General features: G+C 39.3%; 1 protein-coding gene across 1 annotated transcript in view; it reads left to right on the forward strand.

The window, feature by feature from the left end:
• PPTC7 (PTC7 protein phosphatase homolog) overlaps nt 1-23,017 on the forward strand; it is a 45,253-nt gene that overhangs the window by 11,181 nt on the left and 11,055 nt on the right. Inside the window, exon 2 of the mRNA XM_027566800.1 lies at nt 18,717-18,896. Coding sequence (XP_027422601.1) covers nt 18,717-18,896 — 180 coding nt within the window. The remainder of the gene's footprint in view (nt 1-18,716; nt 18,897-23,017) is intronic.

A 23,017-nucleotide genomic window follows, 5' to 3' on the forward strand; every position in this document is an offset into this window, starting at 1 on the left:
AAAACACAGTATGAAGTACTTGTAACTTATAACTCAGTTACAGTCAGTGTGGTTTCCTCTAACTTTTGTGTATATACACTTGTATGTATACAAATTAACAAATAAAATCAGGTTACTATATATTCTGCTCTGTAATGTTATTAATAAGTAATGTAACATGAACATATTTCCATACTAATAATCGTAGGTATATTTTACTGCATATATAGCCCATGAAGTCTTCTATTTTTAGTTATTTAGATTATTTCCAATTTTCTGTTACAAGTAACACTAGAGTAAATATCTCTACATTTGAATATTTCCTTAGGATAAATGCCTTGAAGAGGAGTTCCTGAGTCTAAGGCTGTGAACTTTTGAAAGGCTTCTGATTTAAATAGTAGTGTAGGTCCCTCCAAAAAAGTTATACAAATTCATACCTTTCCAGTGGTTATGAAATTACTCTTATTAGTAAGCTTATTGTTGGAACCTCCCTGGTGGTGCAGTGGATGGGAATTTGTCTGCCAGTACAAGGAACACAGGTTCGATCCCTGGTCTAGGAAGATACCATGTGCTGTGGAGCACTAAGCCCCTGCGCCACAGCCACTGAGCTTGAGCTCTAGAGCCCTCAAACTACAATTACCAAGCCCTTGGGTCAAAACTGCTGAAGCCCGAGTGCCTAGAGCCCGTGCTCTGCAACACGAGAAGCCTGTGCACTGCAACTAGAGTAGCCCCCGCTCACAGCGACTAGAGAAAACCCGTGCAAAGCAAAGAAGACCCAGAGCAACAAAAATAAATAAGTAAAAATTAAAATGTATATAAGCTTATTGTTGACCTTGAGCCTGTCACATTTAAAAATTTATGAATTTGCTAGGTTCTTAAACAGTTATTTTTGAGGTGAATAAGTTTGTAGCTGGTGAATAGTTCTAGAATTGATTGAATTGTTGGTATGAATCCCACGGACTACAAAATGACTGCAAAAACTTTGCCAGAGACTACAAAAGTGACTTACTACAAAGAGTGCTTTCTGTTTAGCGACTGAGTACTATTTTGACTCAAGCCAGTTCCAACACATTTTTGCACTGATTTTTCTTTTACTCATTTCTTTTTGCTTGTTCCTTCATGGTGAGGGAACTTCTTTCGTTTTGTACTACTGTGACTGTACATTTTGATCTTTCAAGGATGCTGTCTCCAGTAGGTTTCTGACTTATCACAGTAGTCTGTGCTGTCATTTGAGGTAGATGCAAAAGGTTAGCTATGCTGAATGAAGCAAACAAGGAGTGCTTCTGTTTTGACATCAGTGTTTGGGTAGCAGTTTTGGATTAGAAAATAGATTTAAACTATTTACACAAGAAAACGGTTCATGGCCTCTAGGTTGAATGCTAATTGGCAGTATGGTCATCAGTGTTGCTATGAAATGAGAAAGTATAAACAGAGATGTCTTTTGCATGTATTGTTTTTAAAAATCCACTTCTTAATTCTTGAGAAGCCACATTCATTTTAGTTTTCTTGTTCATGTACACTGAATTCACTGAACAATTAATGGTCTTTGGTGTGTTTTATGAATAAATTCTACACATATATATTAAATAATTTACAGATTGTCTGAATTCAGTGAAGCTAGTTAATCTATAGCTATCTTTTATTTTATCAGAATTTCAAATTGAAAAATAGTTGGCCTTCATTTTTGTCAGTGGCTTAAAGGAGAAAAAAACTTCCTCAACATTCTAGTCAGGTGGTTAAAACTGAAGTAAAAGGACATGGGACATTGTTTTTCTAAATCATTATTGTAATTCTCTGAAAACATACATGAGGTGGTATACTAATGGGAAAGGATAAATTGAGAAGCCTGCAATGGAATGTTTGCTTCAAAACTAGTTCATACAGTAAATGTAATATTCTTTCCAGGTGGCGCTAGTGGTAAAGAACCCACCTGCCATTTCAGGAGACATAAGAGATATGAGTTCTATCCCTGGGTCAGGAAGATACCGTGGAGAAGGACATGGCAGCCCACTCTGGTATTCTTGCCTGGAGAATCCTGTGGACAGAGGAGTCTGGCGGGCTACCATCTATAGGGTTGCAAAGAATTGGACTTGGCTAAAGTGACTTAGTATGTGCCTGTTAACTTTTATTTTATAGAGTTTCTAAAACAGGCTCCCTTGTCTTGCATTGTGACTTCAGTTCAGTTCAGTTGCTCAGTCATGTCTGACTCTTTGCGACCCCATGAACTGCAGCACGCCAGGCCTCCCTGTCCATCACCAACTCCTGGAGTCCACCCAAACCCATGTCCATCGAGTCAGTGATGCCATCCAACCATCTCATCCTCTGTCGTCCCCTTCTCCTCCTGCCCTCAGTCTTTCCCAACATTAGGGTCTTTTCAAATGAGTCAGCTCTTCGCATCATGTGTCCAAAGTATTGAAGTTTCCTCTTCAACGTCAGTCCTTCCAATGAACACCCAGGACTGGTCTCCTTTAGGATGGACTGGTTGGATCTCCTTGCAGTCCAAGGGACTCTCAAGAGTCTTCTCCAACACCACAGTTCAGAACCATCAATTCTTTGGTGCTCAGCTTTCTTCACAGTCCAACTCTCACATCCATACATGACCACTGGAAAAACCATAGCCTTGACTAGACGGACCTTTGTTAGCAAAGTAATGTCTCTGCTTTTCAATATGCTATCTAGGTTGGTCATGAGTTTTCTTTCAAGGAGTAAGCATCTTTTAATTTCATGGCTGCAGTCACTATCTGCAGTGATTTTGGAGCCCAGAAAAATAAAGTCAGCCACTGTTTCCCCATCTATTTCCCATGAAGTGATGGGACCGGATGCCATGATCTTCATTTTCTGAATGTTGAGCTTTAAGCCAACTTTTTCACTCTCCACTTTCACTTTCATCAAGAGGCTTTTGAGTTCCTCTTCACTTTCTGCCATAAGGGTGGTGTCATCTGCATATCTGAGGTTATTGATATTTCTCCCGGCAATCTTGATTCCAGCTTGTGCTTCCTCCAGCCCAGCGTTTCTCATCATGTACTCTGCATAGAAGTTAAATAAGCAGGGTGACAATATACAGCCTTGATGTACTCCTTTTCCTATTTGGAACCAGTCTGTTGTTCCATGTCCAGTTCTAACTGTTGCTTCCTGACCTGCATACAGATTTCTCAAGAGGCAGGTCAGGTGGTCTGGTATTCCCATCTCTCTCACAATTTTCCACAGTGTATTGTGATCCGCACATTGTGACTTAGAATCTTAGAAAAAGGAACTCTGCAGAGAATTTGTCCTCCTGCCCTTTATTTCACAGTTGAGAAAACGAAAGTTTAGAGAAGTTATTTGGTCAGTGTCCTACAGCCAATTAGTGGCAAAGAATGCTGGGAGCTGTGTCATCTGCAAGACTCCTTTTCACGTGTCTTTCCATTCAGGCTCAGTTTAAGGTTCTGTGAGAGGAGGGCACGACACCTTGTGCAGCTGTAGGATGAGGTAATGCGCTCATTTCCTCTCTCTTTTTAAAATTTTCCTTGGAATAAAGTTGATTTACAATGTAGTTTTAGGTGTACAGCAAAGTGTATCACTTTTATATATATACACACTCTTTCTTTAGATTCTTTTCTCATACAGGCCATTACAAAGTATTGAGTAGAGTTCCCTGTGCTATACAGTAAGTTCTTATTAAGTTCTTATTAGTTATCTATTTTAGTAGTGTGTATATGTCAATCCCAGTCTCCCAGTTTATCCCTCTCCCCCACCCCCAGTGGATTAATTCTCTCTTTGAAGTGCTCAGGTGAAAGTTGGTATACAAGAATTTCAATATTCTAACTTACCAGTACAGTCAACTGAATTCATTGTTTACTGGTTGTTTGCTGTTAGTCCCTGACAGATGCTGTGGAAAAGACCCAAGAACAAAACAGGTTTCGGCTCTGAAGTTTCATAGCCCCTTGGAGAAGTTCACATATGCACATATGAAAGAATGCATACACGTTAGGAGATGTGGAAGCATGGAGTCGGGGTTCCAGAGATCGGTTTTTCAATAAATTGAGCAAAGTGAGGGGATTGGTAAGGCTCTCCAGATTGAGTGATCAGCAGAGGCACAGAAGACTTCCCAAACACAGCTGTTTTGAGCCTAGAGAGTAGTTTGTGCTGGCAAGGTGGAGATGACTGAGAATTGATGTTAAAAAGCAGATTAAGACCAAGTTGTCAAAGGTCACAGTTGCCATGTTGGGTGTCGTCTTGTTTTTCGGTGTTGGTAGAAAGCTGTAGATGTTTTTGCTTTTGTTGATTTGGGTTTAGTTTGATTGTTTTTGAAGAAACAACACATTTGGATGGTACAAAATGCAGAAGATATTAAAAATTCAAAAGTATGCATACAGTAAAGTTTCCCTCTCACCCTTCCTTGTCTCCTAGCTGCAGAAGTTCCTCTCCCAGAAGAAACCAGTGATATCAGTTTCTTATATATTCTTCTAGAGAATGTTCTTAGAAAAACAAGTAAATAAGTATATACATGGAAGGTATTTGACAAGAAATATAATATGGACATAGCAGTCTTGTTTAAAAAAAAGGTATAGAGGATATAATGAGAGCTCAGAAGGCAAAAGCCCAATTAGGAAGCTCCTGAAATGGTCTGAACTAGAATGGGGTTTAACTAGGGACACTGGGAAGTAGCTGGGCTTCAGGCACAATGCAGACATAGAATCAACAGGACTTAATGATAATTGGACAAAGAGGGTGAAGGAGAAAGAGAAATTGGAGTTGATTTTGAGGTGTTACCTTCTAGAAGTTTCTTTAAGGTTTCAAGCCTGGAAGTGTGGCTGGGTTTGGCTGCCTGTAATTGGGTTAGGAAATGCAAGAAAAGAGTTGACTTTGGAAATTGAAAACGGAATTGATTGGTAGAAGAGGCATTTCAGAGGCACAGTCATTTGGCTTGGGCATGCATGTGTCCATCTGGTCTTTATGGAGTCCTTAGTGTGAGGAAGAAGCTGAGTCTTGTTAGAATCTCTTGGGGGTTTGGATTTTTATACTTTGTTACAAGGCCCAGGCTTACCCTGGGCCTACTGGTTCCATAGGTGGGGCTTGGGTTCCACAGGTCATCTCAGTGTGCAGCAGGAATTCAGAACTGTTGTGCCGGGAACCCCGCTAGCACTCGGGAATGAAAGATGTTACCAGTATGAGAAAGTCTCAGCCCTGAAGGGGGTCACAATAAGGAGAGGAAAGTTACGATAGAGTCGTTGCTGTTACCATGATAGGCTCAGGAGATCATTAGGTCCACTAACATCTATGTGTTAGTAGTTGTTATAAGATTCCCCATTTAAAATGATAAATTTCGAGGTGTGAACCTTGAAACATTTAGGCAGCAGGTGCTTAAGAGAGATTTGTTAAAACTTAAGAGTCATTTCTGGAAAAAGAAAGCTAGTTTATTTCCTCAAGATGCAGGTGAATCTTTGTGTATTTTTTGGAGACAAATACAGATTTGTTCCTTGGTGCTTGAAAATGTTGCTGTTAAATGTTTAATGGAATATTGAATGGTGGTGGATGTGTGGCTGGGAAAGCTGAATGGACCACTCATCTTTTAGATGTTATTCATGAGTGGGAATTGTCTTTTGATTGAAATCATAGTCCAGTGTTTGTCAAACTTGCAGCCGACACTGACCAAAGAACTCTTTTTTCTTCTGATGGCTGCAGAGTCTATATACAGAGTCTATAACTTGGCCTTTTTAAAGAGAGGCATAACACTCATTTACTGCGTATTGGCCATGAGCTGAGCACTGTAATGAGGCAATCTTTACACCATTATCCCTGTTCCCTCACACCAGGACTTGATGTTCATGAGTTGATTCCCATTTATAGGTGAAGATAATGAGGCTCAAAGTGCTACCCAGGGTGCCCTTAGTACACCTCATCTGGAATTTGAACCCAGATCTGACTCTGAAGCCTGTGCCCTTGCCCAGTGTGTTTATAATGACTTTGAAGCCAGAAATGATCACTTAAAACTTTAAGGGATTCCCTGGTGGCTCAGATGGTAAAGCGTCTGCCTGCAATGCCGGAGACCCAGGTTCGATCCCTGGGTCAGGAAGATCCCCTGGAGAGGGAGATTGGCAACCCACTCCAGCTCTTGCCTGGAAAATTCCATGGACAGAGGAGCCTGGTAGGCTACAGTCCGTGGGGTTGCAAAGAGTCAGACACATGTTTTACTGAGATAATCTTTGTTGGGTCTAAGTACTATTTTTTTTTGAAAGTCACCCAGTCGTTTCTGACTCTTAGCGATCCCATGAACTATACACTCCGTGGAATTCTCCAGGCCAGAATACTGGAGTGGGTAGCCTTTGCCTTCTGCAGGGGCTCTTCCCAACCCAGGGATCAAACTCAGGTCTCCCACATTGCCGGCAGATTCTTTACCAGCTGAGCCAGAAGGGAAGCCCTTTATTGTTAAGTTGCTCAGTCATGTCCAACTCTCTGTGACCCCATGGACTGCAGCATGCCAGGCTTCCCTGACTTTCACCATCTCTGGGAGTTTGCTCAAACTCAGATCCACTGAGTGGATGATACCATCCATCCGACTCATCCCCTGTCGCCCCCTTTTCCTGCTCTCAGTCTTTCCCAGCATCTGAGTCTTTTCCAATGAGTTGGCTCTTTGCATCAGGTGGCCAAAGTATTGGAGCTTCAGCATCAGTCTCCAGTGAATATTCAAGGTTGATTTCCTTTAAGATTGACTTGTTTGATCTTCTTGCTGTCTTAGGAACTTTCAAAAGTCTTCTCCAGCGCCACAGTTCGAAAGCATCAGTTAGTTATAACTATTTCTAGGCTAATAATTGAGAAAAGCCCCCTGATTAAAACAGAGAAAGACCTCAGTGAGCCTTGCTGAACTGTCAGTGGGCCTCTGGAACTTTGGTGGCCTCAGGCCAGCCCTTTGCTTCTGAGGGACCTCCCAGATGCCTTAACTCCCACAGTGCATTGTTTGGCTAATTGCAGGTTAGAAGTTCGTGGTAGGGGGATGATAGGTGTTTACCCGAAGGCGAGATTTCTCTGCTCTCTCACCTTTATTACTTGTACTTTATTCTTATTAGTAAAAATCACAGGGAGCTGTCTGAAATGCCTCTCTCCTCAGCCTCCTCTTGCACAACTTGTATTTTCATCTTTGCAGGCTCAAATCAGACACCTCTCCGTGAATACTTTGCTGATTTCTTCAGCCGGATGTAATCTGATCTTCTTTAGTTTTGGTTTTAGTGGTGCATATTTATTTTTTATTTTTATTTTTTTTTATAGCCGGTTATCTTAAGCCTCTCAACCCTACTCCCCCCATCACAGCACTTGATTTTAAGTTCCTCTGGGCAGGAAATCTTTTAGTATATGTAAATCCCTTTGGCTCCCTTTCACCACAATGTTTTACATATAGGAAATACTCAATAAAATGTTGAATAGCTTTACTATTTAATGTAAGTGTAAAATGCAGTTCTCACTGAATTTGTATAGTTTATCATTTCTCCCTTAAAGGTAACATGTACTCATTACTGAAAAAATGAGAAAGTATGGAAAATAAAAAGAAGAAAAAAATTACTTGTTTTGCCACCTGAAGGTCATTACTTAATTGAACAATATATTGTTTTCAACAATATATTGAAAACATAATTAGCATTCAGAAATTAAGGGTCAGTTCCTCATTTGGCAGCCTTAATCAAAAGAATTGTTTTCACTTGTTAATTAAAAAAAAAAAAAGGCATTTATTGCCAGGGTTGCATGTGACTTGACCTCTCCCAGAGGGTGGTATTTTAGTAAAAAACAGCTGTTATTTTTATAGAGGGGTGAAGAAAGTAGGGGGTAAAATAGTATCCTCTTTGGGTGTCGTTTAGTTCCTAAGTCATGTCTGAATCTTTGCAACCCCTTGGACTGTAGCCCGCAGGCTTCTCTGTCCGTGGGATTTCCCAGGCAAGAACGGTGGAGTGGGTTGCCACTTCTTTCTCCAGGGAATCTTCCTAACCCAGGGATTGAACACTCCCCTGCTCCCCGCCCGTCTCCTGCATTGGCAGACACATTCTTTATCACTGAGCCACCAGAGAAGTCTATGGCTTAATTGTTATGAATATTAGGTTAACCTTTAAGACCAAAATTCTAGATCTAATCTTATAAATAGAAGGAAAATTTTTCTGTTAACTTAAAGGGCCAGTACAAGGCACACATCAGATGGCTGGACTTTCATTGCTGTTATTTTTTTACTTAAACGTTAATTTATTAGGCATTGTGTAACATTTCCTAATATCTAGAAACGGAAAATCCTCAGCTTTAATCAGATCAGATCAGTCGCTCAGTCATGTCCGACTCTTTGCGACCCCATGAATCGCAGCACGCCAGGCCTCCCTGTCTATCACCGACTCCCGGAGTTCACTGAGACTCACATACATTGAGTCAGTGATGCCATCCAGCCATCTCATCCTCTGTCGTCCCCTTCTCCTCCTGCCCCCAATCCCTCCCAGCATCAGAGTCTTTTCCAATGAGTCAACTCTTTGCATGAGGTGGCCGAAGTACTGGAGTTTCAGCTTCAGCATCATTCCTTCCAAAGAAATCCCAGGGCTGATCTCCTTCAGAATGGACTGGTTGGATCTCCTTGCAGTCCAAGGGACTCTCAAGAGTCTTTTCCAACACCACAGTTCAAAAGCATCAATTCTTCGGCGCTCAGCCTTCTTCACAGTCCAACTCTTACATCCATACATGACCACAGGAAAAACCATAGCCTTGACTAGACGAACCTTTGTTGGCAAAGTAATGTCTCTGCTTTTGAATATGCTATCTAGGTTGGTCATAACTTTCCTTCCAAGGAGTAAGCGTCTTTTAATTTCATGGCTGCAGTCACCATCTCTAGTGATTTTGGAGCCCAGAAAAATAAAGTCAGCCACTGTTTCCCCATCTATTTCCCATGAAGTGATGGGACCGGATGCCATGATCTTCGTTTTCTGAATGTTGAGCTTTAAGCCAACTTTTTCACTCTCCACTTTCACTTTCATCAAGAGGCTTTTGAGTTCCTCTTCACTTTCTGCCATAAGGGTGGTGTCATCTGCATATCTGAGGTTATTGATATTTCTCCCGGCAATCTTGATTCCAGCTTGTGTTTCTTCCAGTCCAGCGTTTCTCAGGATGTACTCTGCGTATAAGTTAAATAAACAGGGTGACAATATACAGCCTTGACGAACTCCTTTTCCTATTTGGAACCAGTCTGTTCCATGTCCAGTTCTAACTGTTGCTTCCTGACCTGCATACAGATTTCTCAAGAGGCAGATCAGGTGGTCTGGTATTCCCATCTCTTGAAGAATTTTCCACAGTTTATTGTGATCCACACAGTCAAAGGCTTTGGCATAGTCAATAAAGCAGAAATAGATGTTTTTCTGGAACTCTCTTGCTTTTTCTATGATCCAGCGGATGTTGGCAATTTGATCTCTGGTTCCTCTGCCTTTTCTAAAACTAGCTTGAACATCAGGAAGTTCGCGGTTCACATATTGCTGAAGCCTGGCTTGGAGAATTTTGAGCATTACTTTACTAGCGTGTGAGATGAGTGCAATTGTGCGGTAGTTTGAGCATTCTTTGGCATTGCCTTTCTTTGGGATTGGAATGAAAACTGACCTTTTCCAGTCCTATGGCCACTGCTGAGTTTTCCAAATTTGCTGAGATACTGAGTGCAGCACTTTCACAGCATCATCTTTCAGGATTTGGAATAGCTCAACTGGAATTCCATCACCTCCACTAGCTTTGTTTGTAGTGCTGCTTTCTAAGGCCCACTTGACTTCACATTCCAGGATGTCTGGCTCCAGGTCAGTGATCACACTATCGTGATTATCTGTGTCGTGAAGATCTTTTTTGTACAGTTCTTCTGTGTATTCTTGCCATCTCTTCTTAATATCTTCTGCTTCTGTTAGGTCCATACCATTTCTGTCCTTTATTGAGCTCATCTTTGCATGAAATGTTCCTTTGGTATCTCTGATTTTCTTGAAGAGATCCCTAGTCTTTCCCATTCTGTTGTTTTCCTCTATTTCTTTGCATTGATTGCTGAGGAAGGCTTTCTTATCTCTTCTTGCTATTCTTTGGAACTCTGCATTCAGATGTTTATATCTTTCCTTTTCTCCTTTGCTTTTCGCTTCTCTTCGTTTCACAGCTATTTGTAAGGCCTCCCCAGACAGCCATTTTGCCTTTTTGCTTTAATAGAAGCCATTAATTCTGTAACACACTAAGGGCCCTGTGTCTACTGTTCATAACTTAAAATCAGTGTGACCCCCCACACCCAGATGATTTGTCTGTTGCTTCTTCCTGTCCAAAAAGCATTGCCAACAGCATTTAGCATTTGATTAAGATACTATTGCAGCTCAGAAAAGAGTGAAGTGACCTTTATCTGTGACTTCACCCTCAACTTTTAAGATACCCAAGGTCCTCAGCCACAGTTAAGTCCAAACACATGATTCCACATTAAATATTTGGTATTTAAACAGAAGAGGTAAAGGAAGTTAGAGAAAAGAACATTTTTTCTTTTAAAAAAGTTGACTTTGAGTTTCTTTGCCTTCATGCTGTCATTTCCTAATCATCTGGAGATTACAATCTCTAACTAATGAATTATTCTGGACAGCAGGTGTAAATGTATATATGTATGTGTGTGCATTTTAATTTGATTAATTATTGAGTAATTTCATGTTTGCTGAGCTAGAAAGGAATAGCTATTTTCTTTAGAATTCTAAAACATAAAATAGATCATTTATTCCTCCTTTGAGTCCATTTTTGAGCTTTGTTAACTGTTCTAGACAGTACTATTTCTTTAGCAAAATTTGAGTTTTGCTGACAGGTTCCCTTTTCACACATTTTATCATAGGGTTTGAACCATTCTTCCATCCTTTCAGCTTTATTACCTCAGCTTTGAGTTAGCTGTTTTACTTAGAGATCTTGAGTTCTTGACGTAGACTTGGTATCTGGAGAATTCGAAGATGCATGTTTCATCGTGACTGATGCATAGTGGTTACTTTGGAGAAACCTTGCAAAGGGAATATATCACTTGCTTGTTAAAGCAGGAAGGATGTCATAATCTATGTAATTTCACCTCTAGAGAACTGAAAGGAGTTTTAGTCAAAGCAAATTGTACTTCTTTGAATAAATCAACTCTTAAATACATTTTTCCAGTAATTCTTCTTTTTGTTCCCTTTGGGATAATTATTTGCAGATACATTTCACAGTCCTGAATCACAGGGGAGTGTTCTTAATGCCCAAATAGTTGAGGCTTCAGGATTGTTGATACAAGTGTGATCTGTTACATTTGCTAGAAAGTGAGTTTGTACTCTGTTCTCATTTTTCTCTAGTTATAATGCTTCAGGTTGTGATGTCTCTCCACAAATAGTGTTGGCTCTGAGAGCACTAGATCTCGTATTTGAAGAAGACCCTCAACATCTGAAAAGAAGCCAGCTGTAGCACTGCAATAGATACTGCCTAACCAGTTCCTCATTAAATGAGCACTCACTGCAGAAAGGGTAAAACCAGATATCCTTATCTGTTGGGTACAGAGGGTCTCCTGCTGCTTTTATTATTCAACTCTTGTGATCCAGCCAGATACTTAGTTTCTCCTCTAGAGTTTCAGTTCACTATCAAGTACCCATTCTAGTAGATAGGAGGTGTGTTTCACTGGTGGAGAAACAATCCCTGTAGAAGGAAACAATCCCTGTAGAACCGTCTTGCTTCATTAGAGAGTATGAGGTTCAATGTAAAAGGCCTTGAGATCATCAAAGATGCAAGGAATAAAACTCTTATTACCTTTGGGTACTACTTAGTATTTGAAATTCTGTCAGAGCTATTGTTGGATAAAAACAAATGACCATTTTTTCTTCACTGATTTTTATATTAAAATTGAAACTTAGTATTTATTTTGGGGGCATCACTTTGTTCTAGAAAATGTCTTATAACTGATCGCATGTCGATCTGAAGATGAGTATAGTAGGAAGAGTTTAAGAAGAATGGCAGCCTCGTGCTGCTTGCTGATAATGGAGAATGGTGGAGAAACTCAGGCTGGTGGTGGTCACTTAGTTCAAAATCTTGTTCAAGGTGAGCCTTTTACAACTACACAGTTAGGTGGCCATATGCAGTTGGAAAGAGGATTTTTAAGCTTCCACAGTTTTAGCTTACTTACCAGATCTTTTTTTCCCTTGTACTTTTGGCTTAGAATAAAGGTAAAATTTTGAGTTAATAAAAAGCTAAGTGATTTATTTTTCAAGTACAGCAAAGTTTTGTTTTTATGTGGTTATAACCATAGGCAAAGACAAAAATGTGTTCAGTTAAAAAAAGTGAAAATTGTGTTACTTTAAGAATTTTCTTCCTGTAAAAAGATACATTTAAATAATGGGAGGTATATCTCCTTTCTTTTAAGCCTACTGTAGAAAAGCAGTCTATGGAAAACTTAGCAAAATATTTTATAAAAATCATAAATATAAATATTCTCTAGTTGCCTATTTCCCACTTCATAAAACTTGACATTTCCCATTGTAACTGGTACAACTAAAGGAATGTTCTGTGTCCTGTAGCTGTTTGCTCTCAGCCTTTTGCTCAGCTCTTTCAGATATGGAACCATTATCTTAATCTAATAATGGTTTTAATTGGATCTTAGGTTAAAGCAAACACTTCAACTAGACATGGGCTGACAGAATGTTATTAATGGAGACATAAGATGATTACAGTGAGTTAAAGGAAATAGCTTCTGTATTCAGTGCACATTCTTTATCTTGGCATTCAAAGCCTTTCTGTCCACCTTTTCAGCTTGACTTCTCTTCATCTCTAAAGAAATTATTGGTATATCATTCTGACAAATTGGGTTTCTTAGCTGTTCCTTAAACTTAATCAGTTGTATCTGATTTTGTAATTTGATGCCTAGAATAAGAATGCAATTCACAAATGAACTATTTGGCCAAGAATTCTTATTCCTAGGGCTTCCCTGGCGGCTCAGATGGTAAAAAAAAAAAAAAATTGCTTGCAATGCAGGAGACCTGGATTCGATCCCTGGAGAAGGGAATGGCTACCCACTCCAGTATTCTTGCCTGGAGAATTCCATGACAGTGGGCAAAGAATCTGACATGACTGAGTGACTAACATTTCATTTCATTTCTTATTCCTAAGATAAAATTCCCCTTAACTCCTTAACCTTTTTGCTCTCTTCACCCTGAGCATCCATGGGGTCAGTACTAGACCTTTGTCAAAGATCTGGCCCTGATTGCCTTCCTAGCTGCAGAATCTAAGGTCCCAACTTCATATAGAGCATGTCCACAAAAATACCCCACTGGTGCCTGAGAATCAGCATTCTTGAGACAGAAGTCAGTATCTTCTAAAGGCATTTTTACCCCCTCCTAATTGGGGTATCATCTAATCAATACTCATTCCTGAAATCCAGAAATCAACACTCATACTAATTGATACAAAACGTATTGCTGTAGAGCCCTGTTGTCTTTGTGTTCTTTGTATTTCCAGTGATTGTGTATTCTACTTTTCCCATTACCTTTAACCTAAAATCTCACAGCTGATGCCTGACTTCTTACCTCTCTTAATCTGTTCTGTCCACTGCTCTCAAGATTCATTTTCTAAAATATAGATTGGATTTTACACTTCTACCCAAAAACTTTAGATATTTTCTATTGTCAAGAGCAGTCTTCTTCAGTAGAAATACACTGTAAACTATATATGTAATCTTAAATTTTCTAGTAGCCACATTAAAAAAAAATGAAATGGATGATGTTAATTTCAATTACTATGTTTTATTTAACCCAATATATCTGAAATATATGTTCAGCATGAAATTAAGACATTTTACAGTTTGAGGGGTACTAGGTTTTTGGACTCCAGAGTGTATTTTATGTTTAACAGCTCATCTCAAACCAAACTAGCTACATTTCAAACTAAATGACCACATATGGATGGTGGCGCCCATATTGGACAGCACAGGTCTATACCATAAAGCTTAAAGTTCTTGGACTGCAGTTTTGGGCCCACCACAACTTTAGTTCCTGCACTGCATACTTCAACTTCTCTGCCACTCACCCAGGCCCCAGCAGCACCTAATTTGCTGTTCTTTTCCTTTAATTACCCTTCCCTGCCTGTGGGAATCTGACTTACCTTCCAGGGCCAGATCTGAATGCCACTTCCTAGTAAAAGCTTGCTCCACTCTCACAGTGCTCCGTGAGCATTAACCACTTGCTTTTGACTCTTCAGTAGCAGCGTTTGTGGGAGCCGTTTGTCTAGTTCTGTGAGTGAGTGGTCTAGCTACCCACTAGAAGGTGAGCTTCCCAGAGGCAGGGTGCACCTGCCTCAACCTCTGTTTCCTACCGTTCATTGTAGCGTTTGCTCCTAGGGATATTCTTATCCTTTGTTGCTTGATGTCTTCGAGATCTAATGCTATTTCTCTTTTAACAGTTGTTTACTGCAATGAAATTTCCTTTTATATATGGATCAGTTCCACTATTTAATTGGAAGTGTGCTCTCATTGTGGATTGAAGCTTTTGCTTATGCAAGAGAGGAAATACTCGTTTTCTTGTAGAAATAACTGCCTAATATGAATAAACTAGGTTTCAAATGTAGGTTACTCTGGTTTTAGCCTGGTTCTAATCCCAAATGCAACTCTTTCTGTTACATAACTTGTTCTGTGTAAGTAAACTTTGTATGTGTACTAAGACTTTTCCCCCCAAAGATTTATTGAAAAGTTTACATGCTTCTTGAATCCCCTTTTCCCCTAACAAGATTTGCAAATGGAGTTTTGCCTGGGTTCTTTTTCCCATATAAAAGCAAACAGGTGCCTGAAAGGTTATGCTCTATTCTGGGAGATATCTGATTAATGTTGAGGGGCTATGCCAGGTCAGACTCTGTAACCCGTTGACAGATTGTTTAGTGAGTGCCAGGATCAACTCTCAACATTATCTCAGGTTTTAATGGTTTTCTTCTGAAGGACATTTGTAGATGAAACCAGTTTGTATTTAAAGTTAATTGTGGCTCTCAGATCAGAGACTGGTTAAAAAGAAATTCTTTCCTTGAGCAAACAGTAGTTTGAAAAGAACGAATGATTCATCAGATGCAGTTGTAAGGACTATAATTGCATTCTGTGTTTTAACACAAATTATTGCATTTAAATCGTGGTAAAAATCTTACCGCTGGTGAAGTAAAAATTCCTCAAAAGAAGCTCCCACTAAACTTTCGTAAGAATTTCTAGATAGCCTTCCAACTGCCTGAAAAACAGCGATACTTCTCACTGGGAGGGTAGACTTCAGCCATCCCTGAAGCTTCTCTTTCTGCCTGCCTCTCTGCACCCCATCAGTCTACCTGTGAGTCCTTTTGTTGCACTGGATCCCAAATCCTGCACTCTTACTGCACTGCCACTGTTTCCTAACGGAACCACTGAGACTGTCTCCAGACTCACGCCTTCACTGCTTTTGCTCTCCACGTGGCAGGCAGAAGGATCTTTTTTCTTATCGTTATTACTGTTTAAATTTTACATAATGGAAAATTTCAAGTATATATCAAAATAGAAGGATGAATGTATCTCTCATTCAACTTCAGTTATCCATTCATGGCCAGCCTTATTTCATCTACTCTTCTGTCACACACACACACACACCCCACTAATAATTTGAAACAAATCACAGATATATCTAATCAACTAATTTGTATTTTGCCCTAAAGTGAAATTTTGCCTTGTGACTTCCCTGTCAGCTAGTGGTTAAGGCTTCATGCTTCCACTGCAGGGGGCATGAGTTCAATCCCTGGTTGGGAAGCTTACCACAAAGCATGGCCAAAGCGGGAGGGAAAAAACATGAAATTTGCCTGTTGGTTGGTCATAAGAGATGGGAAGGTTTCTGCCACAAAGTGATACGTTATTTGTCAACCTCTTTACTGTCTTCCAGCTCTGTTTCCTCTTATTTTTTCAAGATGTGTTCCACTTCTGTTTATTAAGTGCCATTACCAGAGAAACATGTAATGTGTTCATTTTATGTTGTCAGTTTTTCAGAGATGCATATATAAGCACCTTGCTACTTTTGTACCAGATATATTCTTTGAAGTGTGTAAGTTGAATGTACAAAAAATATACATATAGCCCATTTACACTTCAGAAACAAGCTCATAGAAAAAGAAATCAGGTTTGTGGATACCAGAGGCAGGAATGGGTGAGGGGTAATTGAATGAAGGCAATCAGAAGGTACAAACTTCCAGTTATATTAAATAGGAGGAGCCTCGTAGGCTGTAGTCCATGGGGTCGCTAAGAGTCGGACACGACTGAGTGACTTCACTTTCACTTTTCACTTTCATGCATTGGAGAAGGAAATGACAAGCCACTCCAGTGTTCTTGCCTAGAGAATCCCAGGGACAGGGAAGCCTGGTGGGCTGCCGTCTATGGAGTTGCACAGAGTCGGACATGACTGAAATGACTTAGCAGCAGCAGGAATGTAGTATACAATTTACACTTCAGAAACAAGCTCATAGAAAAAGAAATCAGGTTTGTGGATACCAGAGGCAGGAATGGGTGAGGGGTAATTGAATGAAGGCAATCAGAAGGTACAAACTTCCAGTTACATTAAATAGGAGGAGCCTGGTAGGCTGCAATCCATGGGGTCGCTAAGAGTCAGACACGACTGAGCAACTTCCCTTTCACTTTGCACTTTCATGCATTGGAGAAGGAAATAGCAACCCACTCCAATGTTCTTGCCTGGAGAATCCCAGGGATGGGGGAGCCTGGTGGGCTGTCATCTGTGGGGTCGCACAGGGTCAGACACAACAGAAGCGACTTAGCAGCAGCAGGAATGTAGTATACAATTTAAATTATATGATAAATATAATTAACACTTCTATATGTTATATATGAAAGGTGTTAAAAGATAAAAGAGCAAATCCTAAGAATTTTCATGCATTGGAGAAGGAAATGGCAACCCACTCCAGTGTTCTTGCCTAGAGAATGCCAGGGACAGAGGCTGCCGTCTATGGGGTCACACAGAGTCGGACACGACTGAAGTGACTTAGCAGCAGCAGCAGCAGCAGCAGGAGAGAAATCATTCATGGGTCCTTGCTGGTGTCAATTAATGAGATATTTTACCCCTTTTTTCTTACTAATAAGTTTTCAAAAAGTCCAGTGTGTGTTTTATACTTAGAGCATTTCTCAGTTTGCATCAGTCAGGCCCATATCTAGTGCTTCCTAGCCACACACGGTGGTGGCACTTATTGCTGGGCAGTGTGGCCGTGTACAGGATGGTGGTTGTCTCTGAGGGAGGAGCAAAGAGGGTAAGATATATTCTTAATTTTGTTTTCTCTTTAACAATTATTGACCAATATTTGAAGTTAAAAGTTTGCTGCCTTTGGTATTCTTCATGATGGCCAACTGGCTCAGTTGTATTCTCACTAGCATCAGCACTTTTTATTTATTTATTTATTTATATATAAATGTCTATTTAGTTCTTTGGCCCATTTTTTGATTGGGTCATTTATTTTTCTGGAATTGAGCTGTAGGAGTTGCTTGTATATTTTTGAGATTAGTAGTTTGTCAGTTGCTTCATTTGCTATTATTTTCTCCCATTCTGAAGGCTGTCTTTTCACCTTGCTTATAGTTTCCTTTGTTGTGCAGAACTTTTAAGTTTAATTAGGTCCCATTTGTTTATTTTTGCTTTTATTTCCAGTATTCTGGGAGGTGGGTCATATAGGATCCTGCTGTGATGTATGTCGGAGAGTGTTTTGCCTATGTTCTCCTCTAGGAGTTTTATAGTTTCTGGTCTTACGTTTAGATCTTTAATCCATTTTGAATTTATTTTTGTGTATGGTGTTAGAAAGTGCTCTAGTTTTATTCATTTACAAGTGGTTGACCAGTTTTCCCAGCACCACTTGTTAAAGAGATTGTCTTTAATCCATTGTATATTCTTGCCTCCTTTGTCAAAGATAAGGTGTCCATATGTGCGTGGATTTATCTCTGGGCTTTCTATTTTGTTCTCTTGATCTATATTTCTGTCTTTGTGCCAGTACCATACTGTCTTGATGACTGTGGCTTTGTAGTAGAGCCTGAAGTCAGGCAGGTTGATTTCCTCCAGTTCCATTCTTCTTTCTCAAGATAGCTTTGGCTGTTCGAGGTTTTTTGTATTTCCGTACAAATTGTGAAATTATTTATTCTGCTCTGTGAAGAATACCGTTGGTAGCTTGATAGGGATCGCATTGAATCTATAAATTGCTTTGGGTAGTATACTCATTTTCACTATATTGATTCTTCCAATCCATGAACATGGTATATTTCTCCATCTATTAGTGTCCTCTCTGATTTCTTTCACCAGTGTTTTATAGTTTTCTATATATAGGTCTTTAGTTTCTTTAGGTAGATATATTCCTAAGTATTTTATTCTTTTCATTGCAATGGTAAATGGAGCATCAGCACTTTTTAAGAAAATCAGTTTTCATTCTTATAAAATACAACAAAGATTAATAACACAAATAGTTATGTGCAAAGATGAAAATCCTGCTGAAAACAACCTTTTGGTTGGGAGGCAATGCCACCCTGTGGTAGCTCACGTGTTTATTCATCAATATATGACAGATCAGATTCTAAGTAGAGAATGTGGCTTAGTAGTATTAGTGTATAATACATTAAACCTGACTGCTTTTTATTCTGAATTTCACAGTAAATTTATGTACTAGTGTGTAGTAAAATTAGTAATAGGAAGACGGGGTAAGAATTCCTGAGACACTGATTAGGACTATCTTTTGAATGTAAAATTTTTATTTTTATTTTTTAGGAGTTGCAGATGGTGTAGGAGGATGGAGAGACTATGGTGTTGATCCTTCTCAGTTCTCAGGGACTTTAATGCGAACATGTGAACGGTTAGTAAAAGAAGGACGGTTTGTCCCGAGTAATCCTATTGGTATCCTCACCACAAGCTACTGTGAGTTGCTGCAAAATAAAGTACCTTTGCTTGGTAAGTACATATCCCATGTGTTTTCCTCTCTAAACACCCCCCCACCCACCCCCGACTCTCCCCACCCTCCGGTGGTTCAGACAGTAAAGAATCTGCCTGAAATGCTGGAGACCCAGATTTGATCCCTGGGTTTGGAAGATCCCCTGGAGAAGGCAATGGCTGTCCACTCCAGTATTCTTGCCGGAGAATCCCATGGACACAGAAGCTTGGTGGGCTTGCAAAGAGTCAGACACAACCGAGCGACTAACATTTAAAGAAGCCCAGGAGGTGGTTAACAACAAAACCAAGAAAATCACCGGCCCAGCTGTTTATCCGAGGCTCTTCCTGTTAAACAGTTTGATGGAGAAGCCATAGGCTACACCAGAATACTTAATACTGCGTGAGATAAATACAGCCACTTTGGAAAACAGTTTAGAATTAAAGAATAAAGTTAAACATGAATAGATAATATGCCCCAAAAGTTCAGCTTCTGGGTCCTTTACCTTGAACTAGAGAAGCTCTTGCACATCAAGAGATGGTACAAGAATGTTCATAGTAACCTCATTTATAATAGCAGAAAACTGGGAACAACCTTAAAGTCATTTATAGGAGGAAAATGCATTTTTAAATAGAATGCGTTAAGGTTGCATGCAGTACTCAGGAGCATGTTGTTGAGGAGAAAGATGACTTTGCAGAATACCACCCACCAGTCTGAGTCCATAAATTTCCGTTTCAGAAACATAAAGCTGTATCATTTAGGGGTCCTAAAATATAAAAGAAGAAAAGCAAGTGGTTGTATAATTGGGTTAGTGATTCTCTCCCAGGGAGGAAGAAAGGGGATTGAGGTCCCACGTGTAATGCTCAGTTGATTACTTGCGGGAGTTCAGGTTGCAGATAGACTGCCCAATTGCTTGCAGTTAGCAGTTACATTAGTCTGTATAGATCCCTGTTAATCTTGTATTAGAAAATATACAAATATGTAGTGTTTGTTTATATGGCATGCCAGTGAAGCGTTCTTTGGCCAAGCTGCTCCATTTGTTTGTTAAATGGTTTCTTGGGCACTTACCCAGCCTTCTAAGCAGGCTCTCAGAAAGGGTGTTATTAAGTTTCTGCTAATTGCCAGCATCTTTCTGGTTACTAGAAGGCCCCCTCCCAGTCAGCAGGCACATTTAAAATCAGCCTTCTCTTTTCAGTGTAAATGGAGATTTCCATTTTTGTAGAATTTTACCTTCAATTTGAAACCTTTGTGAGAAGGGGTTGTTTCCATCATGCTTCTGTCTTCTCTGTGCTGTGATTAACCTGCTGGTTCTCCTTCTAACTGAAGAGAAATCTTGTCTTGAGGTTTCAATATACTACTTTGTCTTAATCTGCTATTTTAGGCTTGCAATCTTGAACTTCCCTGGTATCTTGAAATATCCTAGACTCTATTTCTAGCACCTCTCTGTCAACTTGCCATATGACTTTAGGCAAACCACCTAACCTCTGACCCCCTTATTTCATGTTAACTAGATAAATCCATTTTTGTGAAAAGCAGTGACTTAAAGCTTCTTATAGTACTCAGAAACATCTTAAGGGAAAAGAAGACACATTGCAGGGTACCATCTGACAGAGAGTCTGTAGACACAATACAAGGGGCCTGACTCCTATGCATTCCTGTGAGTCTTCTGCCAATACTACTCCAACCCCAACCCTGTTACTAAATTATGTGACTAAATTATTATGACTTGGAATAAACCATTACAGCCTATAACAACTATCCTCATTTTGTGCTTTGAAAGCTTTGTTTTTTTGCTGAGTTTCTTCCTTATAACTGCTTTTTCCCCTATTCACCTTCATGTAACTGGAGACTTAGTAGAATAAGTTTAAGGACATAAAAGAGGTTCTTTTACATTGAATGTTATAACTAACCGCTTTCTCCTAAAAGACACTTGGAAATATGTTTGACAACATACATACTTCTCTCTTACCTTATCTACATATCTCTAAGCTGTTTGTAACAAAAACCCAAGTATATTTTGGCAAAGGCAGGCTGCTAAGTTTTATTGAACCTCAGCTGTAATTATAAATAATAACTTTATAAGATTAGGTAATCTTTTTTTAAAAAATCTTACAACTTTGAAAAAGCATAATTCAAGTATAAAGGGTGAGCTGATAGCTGTAACCACTTATTTCTTGAGAATTTCTAGCTGCTTTTAGATCTGAATTGGCATCACAGGCTAATTGTTTACATATATTATTTCTTCAGAAACCCTTAAATGGATTTAGGTCTTATGAAACCAACATATCTTAAGAATTTGAGGAATTAATCCTTGTAAGGTTATCCCTTTTTTCCTTTGCTGCTGAAAATGCTTAACTGTAGTTTACAGAGTAAGGGCCATTTTATCATGAGGGATATGCTTGGGGACCTGTCTGGATTGCTCATCTGAGTATTCAACATGGTTCTTAGCACTCTTTTCTTTCTTCTTTGCTTGTTTGTTCTTCATCAAACATTTAAGGGTGAACTCTTCTCCCCATGTTAGACTGTCAGGGCCTGAGCCGCTGTACTCATCAGTAATTTGAAGAGGCCCAGATGATTGTGTAAGGGTGAGCTTCCCCTGTTTGGCACTGCTTTGCATGTTAAAGCTCTGTCTATCACTCAGGAGGACCATTTTGATTCTAACACAGCGGGTGACTGCCACAGGGGTAGCAAAGTGATAGCCTAGGTTTGTCAGTGAGTAATAATGAGTCAACATGAGTCCTTCCTGCAGCAGCATCTTCAGGACTGTGCTTCTCATCTGTCATTTTTTTGTTCTCAGTTGAATTAATCCCATCAGCTTTCAAAAGATCTTTTGTGTGGTGGTTCTGTTAATGATGTAAATGATTAGATTTTTTGTGCATTGGGTTAGGAAGGAAGGGTAATTGGTGACTTTAGCTCTAATGTAAGCTATAGAATAGGTTCTCAGACAGCATGACCAGTTAGTTACAATACAAAATACAATACAATACAAAAAATACTGTTTTTCTTTTCTTTGACATTTAATGGGTAGGGACTAGATAATTTAGTATTAACCTGTCAGATTTGTACCCGTGCATATACTGTAGATAACAAGGAAACAATTTCTGAACATTACAGTGACACAAATGCTTATATTTAAGTGTTTTTTAATTAAGTTACACATTTTCATTAAGGAAACAGTAACAAAAATTTAAATTACTTATAATCTATTAAGAAAACTATTAATTTTTTAGTGATTATGCCTCCTGACCTTTTTTCTTTGGGCATAGCATAATAGTAACAGGAATTGAATTTACTGTGTGCTCACAGTAGCCCCAATGACGTAGATTTGTAGGTGCTTTTATTCCCCATTTTGTTAGGAAGAAACTGAGGCCTAGAGAGAATAAGTGGTTTGCCCACGGCCATATCACATGGCTAGAAGGTGATAGAGCACTGGGATTTAACACAGCTGGTTCCACAGCCTGTTTATTTTCTTCTTTTTGCCCTTTAACTGTCATTTTAGCAGGTTAGCTTTTGCCTACATATTGTGCTTTTTAAAAAAGATTACAATATCGATGTTTCTGATGTACAGTTCGTTATATTTGGTATCACTTTTTTTTTTTTTGGTATCACTTTTTAAAGGTAACTTTAATACGAGCTTATAATCTACTTGTTTCACTTATCTTTTGTTTTCAAATATATTTCTCTCACACAGTTTTAGTTGCTGTCAAATAGCCAGCGAACACATTATTTATTGTAAGTCTTTGACATGATTTAACTAATTTTATCTTACAAACAGCTCTCTGAGGTAGTTACTGTTATCCCTGTTTTTATAGATGGGGAAACTAAGGCACAGACAGGTTACATAATTTGTCCCAGGTCGCACAGCTAGTAAGTGGCAGAGCTAGTGTTAAGATGCAGGCAGGCTGTCTCTAGAGTCTGTATTCCTAAGTATTATGTGATAGTGCATAGCCTTCCATTGTATGGATGAGCTGTAATTTATATAACCAACCCCTTAATTTTAGATGTTGAGGTTGTTTCCAGTTCTTTGTGATCTTATACAGTGTTTTGTACTTGAGTCTTGTTTGCATTTCTATTTTCTTATAATAAATCCTCACAAATGGAATTGCTAGGTCAAAGGATATGTACATTTTTCAGGGCAGTATTG

The sequence above is a fragment of the Bos indicus x Bos taurus genome, chromosome 17, assembly GCF_003369695.1.
Source record: "Bos indicus x Bos taurus breed Angus x Brahman F1 hybrid chromosome 17, Bos_hybrid_MaternalHap_v2.0, whole genome shotgun sequence".
Classification (NCBI taxonomy): domain Eukaryota; kingdom Metazoa; phylum Chordata; class Mammalia; order Artiodactyla; family Bovidae; genus Bos; species Bos indicus x Bos taurus.